The sequence below is a fragment of the Merops nubicus genome, unplaced genomic scaffold, assembly GCF_000691845.1.
Source record: "Merops nubicus isolate BGI_N331 unplaced genomic scaffold, ASM69184v1 Scaffold52365, whole genome shotgun sequence".
In the NCBI taxonomy this organism is placed as follows: domain Eukaryota; kingdom Metazoa; phylum Chordata; class Aves; order Coraciiformes; family Meropidae; genus Merops; species Merops nubicus.
Window position 1 is genome coordinate 397 of NW_008609905.1, and position 6,053 is coordinate 6,449.

Genomic DNA, 6,053 nt, shown 5'->3' on the forward strand with positions numbered 1-6,053 from the left:
GTCTGAGCTGCTCTGCAGTTGTACAAGTTAAACTTTTACAATGTAATGACAGCCCCCTCCCAGGGGGATGGGTTCTATTTACAGGAGGCAGGAAAGCTCCGGTTGTGCCAAAAGTGAGAAGTGGTCAGAAGGGATGAGTGGATGTGGGCAACCACTTGTGTTGTTCTCTGTTAACCAGTGATGATCCGAAGGTCCAAGAATGCCAGTTATGTTTAGCTGAAATTTAGACTAGAAGTCAAATCACTATAGTCAGTGATACCCTTGAAGTCAAGTGTGTAATTTGTGTAAGGCATTAAACCATTCTCACAGGCACTCTTCAGCTTGAAACCGTGTGTAGTTCTTCCATTTGTTGCTCCATTTTTTTTCCCATTACAGCTGAAGTTGGTAAGACTTTCATTGTATCTCAGTTCCTTAAAGCCTTTGTGGTTCCTTTGTCTCTGATCCCTCAGGGTCTGAGCTGCTCTCCCAGTGCTAATGATGTAGTCAGCTCAGAGTTATTTTAGTCCTTCCAAAAGCTGTAGTAATCCAAAGCCTGTGTGAAATCATGTTGTCCCAATTTGTCTGCTAAGGAAGTGTCACTGTTTGAAGATATTGTGGTAGGAGGTAAGTCCTGCTAGTGCAGCTTGCACTTTTTTTGGCCTATATTTGGAGTTTTTACTAGTGTAACTTCAGTGGTTGTTGAAAGCTAAATCCCAGCTGTGTGTTTAATGCTGAGTTTTGATTAAAATTGGCAAACCCCGAACAAATGAGAAGAAGAAACAGCTCATTGCAGGAGGCTTGGAAAATAAATATCCTTGAAAAGCAGTTTGCTATTCATCCATCAGTAATTTTAGTACATCTTAGGGTAGGTGGCACAGCACACATTTTTACCCTGGACTAGCCTGGCCCGAATTATCAGTGCCATCCTTTATAGATTTTTTCAGCCATTGTTCCCAGTATATGAATAATTTATTTTCTGTTACCTGGAAATTTAATAATGTTTCTAGACCAGCCAAGGAAAAGAGTGCTGTCTTTGAGCAAGATCTGTTGATTCAGGGGGTGTTTGTCTCTTTTGTATACACCAAAATGGAGCAAAAAGTCTTTGGGACAGTGTGTGTGATTTAAGGATTATTAAAAAATCTGTAAATTCCATTTATCTAAGAACTGTCACGGGCAACAAAGCCGATTTGTGGCACCTAATACCCACTTTGGTAGCCAGACAACCCAGCTGTCTGGACTAGTTAAGCCTCCAGTGGCCTGTCTCAAAATTCTCTGTTCTAAACTACAGTTTAGAAGTTCAGGGGTTGTCTCATTTCAACTCCTAACCTGGTTTGTAATATCCAGTATTCTTTTTTAACTGGTGTTTTTTCTGCCCTCTTTTTTTTCAGTTGGTGGTGTTACTTATTAACCAAAATGCCTGTGGTGGTTTTGTTTTTAGGTGGGGGAGTGGAGGTTTCATTCAGCTTTCTTAAGAGAATTATCTATTTCATGTGCTATTTTAAACTGAGAGGACAAGAAAAGGTTCAGTAGAATAGGTAGTGACCTGTGGAATTATGGTGAGTTTATTCTTGCTGGAAAAATGTTATCTACAGTGGTATTTTCCCAGTAGAAAAAAAATCACAATTTCTTTCTTGTTCTGTAGGAATGAGCTTTCAGTTGACAAAACTAAAAAGAAGAAAAGAAGAGAGCTGACTGAGGAACAGAAGCAAGAAATTAAAGATGCCTTTGAGTTGTTTGATACAGACAAAGATAGAGCAATAAATTATCATGAATTAAAGGTAAAAGATTTTTTCATTTAAACAGTTTTATGGCAGATAATATGTATGTGTTTCTTACTGAGTTTTTAAGATGTTGGCTGTGTCTTTAAAAGATGCTCCATGTTGGAGATCTAAAGGAGTGAGGCTGTTTGAGGGTGGGGGGAAGGGACAATAGTGCAAGGGAGGTTTTTCTTCCCACACTACACAGCAGCAGAACTGCTGCAGCATCCTGCACAACACTGCTCTGATTGCTCCACGGGGTTTAGCTTGGACAGATGACTAAGAGGAGCTCTTGAAAGGCTGTTTGGTTCTTTTTAAAAGCAATGTACAAAGCTTGGTGTTGTGAAATTCCACAGCTGGTAGCTAAAATCTGTAAACCAGATTTGTAGAAGTGTTGACTACAAGGCAGAGCTTGCCCTCTTGCATTTTTCAGCAGAGAACCTGTGGATTGCAGGAATGGGATGTGCTCTCTGCTCTGTGTGTGGGAGGCTCAGCAGCTGCTGCCTTTCCCAAGGAAATGCTGTCAGGAGAGGGAGGCTGGGATGGCAGCCTTTCCTAGTGAGTCCTCCTGTCCACAGGCCTCTAAAAGTACTGCCTGAGATTTATTAAAGTCCCTTCAGCTCTTCAAGGAATTTTTATTCTAATCCTGCTGCATCAAGAACAAGGAGTGGCTTTGGAGAGGCTGGTGTTTCTGTCACATGCTGGGTGAGGGTCTTTTGGGAAGGAATACCTAGTCCAACCTGCTGGCCCCACGTTCTGCCTCCACCAAATACAGAGGGGAAGAAAAAACTCTAACTGCTGTTACAGGAGTGTCTGTGGTATAGCAATTCTCTTTATTTCAGAGTTCAGTATTTTATCTTTGCTGGAAGCCACAGAGAGGGGGGTAGTACTGAGGCCACAACTTTTTTCCAGTTGTGACACACTTTCAATTCCCAGCTGTCCAGATTACTGGCAAAGGTGGTTCTTAGCTGTCTAATTAAACTTTGTGGCCCTGAAAATAATACTGTGGAAGAACAGAAATACACAAAGGAAAAAAACTTCTCCTCCTCTACAAAATCAGGATATAGCATAGATTTTTGAATTGCTACATCCAGTAGGATTGTGGTTTTCCACTTCTAGTTTAGCATATGTTCATCATTTTGATGAAGTCAAGGTATTGTGTGCTGGAAAATTGCCATGTCATTTGCAATGGGAAACTTGTACTCCTAACCTAATGGAAAAATAAAATACAGGTTTGTTTGCATTGTTCACTGGAAAAGCAGAAAAGTCACTTGTAAGAGGACTTGTAAAGCTGTAGTCATATACACACTTAGTATGAATACTGAAGAAGAAGAATTTGAAGAATGATTTTCATTTTTATCTTTGAAAAAGGGTGGGTACTTGAAATGTTTTTTTGAAGTGAGGAGAATAAATCTGCTTGCCCTAAGGAGTATTTGGCCCAGTCTTTAAAATCCCTGAAAATTCAGAGGGTGGTATTTTCACTGTAAATTGATGTTCTATTTACTAATAGTAGTTTTAAGCAATATTTCTGTCCAAAGCTTTTTTCTTTTATTAATTTTATTATTGTTGCTGAACCATTGATAAACACCTTGTTTTTTGAGCAAGATGGTCAATACTGAAAAACACAAAGAAACCTGTTAGAGCTGTATTTTCATCTTCACATACTGTTGCACTTCCATTTTATTCCAAAAGGTGGCAATGAGAGCCTTGGGTTTTGATGTGAAAAAAGCTGATGTACTGAAAATACTGAAGGATTATGATCGAGAAGCAACAGGCAAGATCACCTTTGAGGATTTTAATGAAGTTGGTATGTGTTTATGTACATTTAGAGAATTTAGAGTATAGTAGCAGCTACAGTTTGTAAGCAGTGTTTTATGTGCTTTTTTAGTTATCTGGTAGTATTAAGAAATAGAAGTGGGACATGTCATTTTATATTTTTCTAAATAAAAGTCTGCAGTAGAGGAAAAGAAATGTTTGTATTCTGAACATTGAGTGTAGAGATGAGTGATAGCCACAGTGAAAAGAGAGTATACTCAGTCTAATCTTCTTCAAACTTACACAGAGAAATAAACAGTAATTTAAAATGTAGATATTCTTGTGTTGTTTATAGATTTTGTAAGATTCTTATCCCTGCTGTGGAAAAAATATTTGGCACTGAGTTTCACGGGAAGGAATGTATACATGGGCAAACTGTAAGCAGATTTCATATGTAACAAAGATAAGAGAAATAGAAGCAGATGTTAAAATATTCTACTTCAAGGATTTTCAACTGTTGTTAAAAACAGTGGAATTTCATTGGGATTTGAAGATGCTGTTTTGTGCAGTTTGACAGACTTTTTAGTGATCTGCAGAATTTTTAAAGATGAGGGTTTTAAGCTTCTTTGAAGTTTTTTTTTTTGTTACTACACATAATTTATACTTTTGTGTACAATTGGTGCATAGTAAAAAAATAAGCTGAGGGAAAACAGGCTGTAGAAGCTTTAACTCTGAAGAGCTGTTGAATATGGGTAAGTGATTCAAATTATGTAATACTGTCACACAGCGTAGTTGTATTAAATTTTAAATATTTTCATTTAAAACAAGACCAAGGGAGTTGTGTAACCATATAAACTGCATTGCTGTAGTGAGCTTAGATGAGCTTGAATATAATTTTTCCCTGTCAGGCTCAGTAAGGCAGAGCAGGTGTTCCATCTGCAGGCAGCAGCAGATGCTAAGTGGTTCTCCATGCACAAGTGGTGCTGATGTGTTTCTGATGGCTTGATGGAAATCATAAATAGCAAGCCCTGCAATACAACACTAGCAGGTATAAAGATGTGAAGGTGTATCAGGGCTGCTTGGTCTGAAATAATTACTAGAAAATACTTTACATGGCAAGTTAGTCTTTTCTGTTACAGGTACTGGCAAATGCTTGTGATAAAAGGCTGATGAATCCTTTCAGAATTAACATCTTGCAGTGCATAGCAGCCTCCTTTTCATAACCCCTGGGCTTAGGGTTGTTTGGGTTTTTGTAGGTGTGGCTGTGTATCTAAAAGAGAAGTTCTGTGTGAACGTTCTTTATTACTTTGTGCTTCAGTGTTCTCTCGTGTCCTGATCAAAACATATCAAATAAAAAAAATTGACATGTCTTCAACTTTTGGAGTTGATGTTTTTTTCTGAAAGGTGAGTTGGGAACAGAGGAGGCATGTGTGTACTTTTAATTCCAGTTGAAAAGTGTGCTGGAAGCATGACTGTGTCTGAGTTGCTGTGTAGCTTTCCACTGCAACAGGTGCATCCCAAGTTGAATCTCATCTTGGGAAAAGAGAGAAGAGGAGTCTGATAACAGCCCAACAAATAAGCACACTGAGTTAAAATACATAAAAATGAAAGACCAGGTGGAATGAGAAGTGTGAGTTCTTCATATTGCCTCAGTCTGCTTTAGCTCATTCTGAGTTTTTCACTCTAACTTAAGTATCCTTGTTACAGTGACAGACTGGATATTGGACAGAGACCCCCAAGAGGAAATACTGAAGGCATTCAAGCTGTTTGATGATGACGACTCTGGTAAAATCAGTCTGAGAAACCTGCGCCGTGTTGCTAGAGAATTGGGTGAAAATATGTCTGATGAGGAGCTACGGGCCATGATTGAAGAATTTGATAAGGATGGAGATGGAGAAAGTACGTGTGAGCAAAGAGAACCCCACAGAGTCCATTCTTAACTTTTAAATGTAATTTTGTTGTGAAAATGTCCTCTCTGGTTTCCTTCTAAATAACTTAGCTCAAACTTAATTTAGCTTACAAGTAGTGGAAACTGTTGGTTTTTACCACAGTGGCCCTGGAAACACATCTTGGAGTCTAAAACTCAAGTTGATTCACCACTTTTACTCAAACAATGTCTAACTGGAAGATTGGTGAAGGTGTAGTGGAAGATGGGTATGAATTGAACTAGTACAGGGATGGTTCCAAGGAAACTTTGCTGAGGTTTCTGTGTGTTACTTTTCTTGCTGCTTAGATCCCTCAGCTGTCTCAATGGCTTAATCAGATTTTTTTTGGTACTGCATCCTGTGAAAATAAATTTGGGCCATTTTTCCTCATTGTTTCCTATAGGATAATTGAAGCAGGTCAGTATAGTGAAAGCTGTAAAGCCTGTTTTCAGGCAAACTGTATTTAGTGACACACAGGGTTGCAGCAGGATTTTGGTAGACAATAGGACACCTCTTGAACTCCTTTTCAGCAGGTGTAGCAGGCAAGGAATGATTCCTGTTCTCTCAGTCCATTAGGTTGACTGCTAGCCTAAGCAGATAATTTTGAGCTTGTTTTCCTTTTAAAAGGAAGAGTTAT

General features: G+C 38.7%; 1 protein-coding gene across 1 annotated transcript; it reads left to right on the top strand.

Annotated features, from left to right (window-relative positions):
* Positions 1–1,621: 1,621 nt before the first annotated feature.
* CETN3 (centrin, EF-hand protein, 3) lies at positions 1,622–5,396 on the top strand (the record flags this gene model as incomplete). Its single annotated transcript, XM_008940707.1, has 3 exons — positions 1,622–1,757; positions 3,429–3,543; positions 5,199–5,396. Coding segments are annotated over 3 exons (449 nt in total), but the record flags the coding sequence as incomplete, so codon positions are not given.
* Between the last annotated feature and the right edge of the window lie 657 nt (positions 5,397–6,053).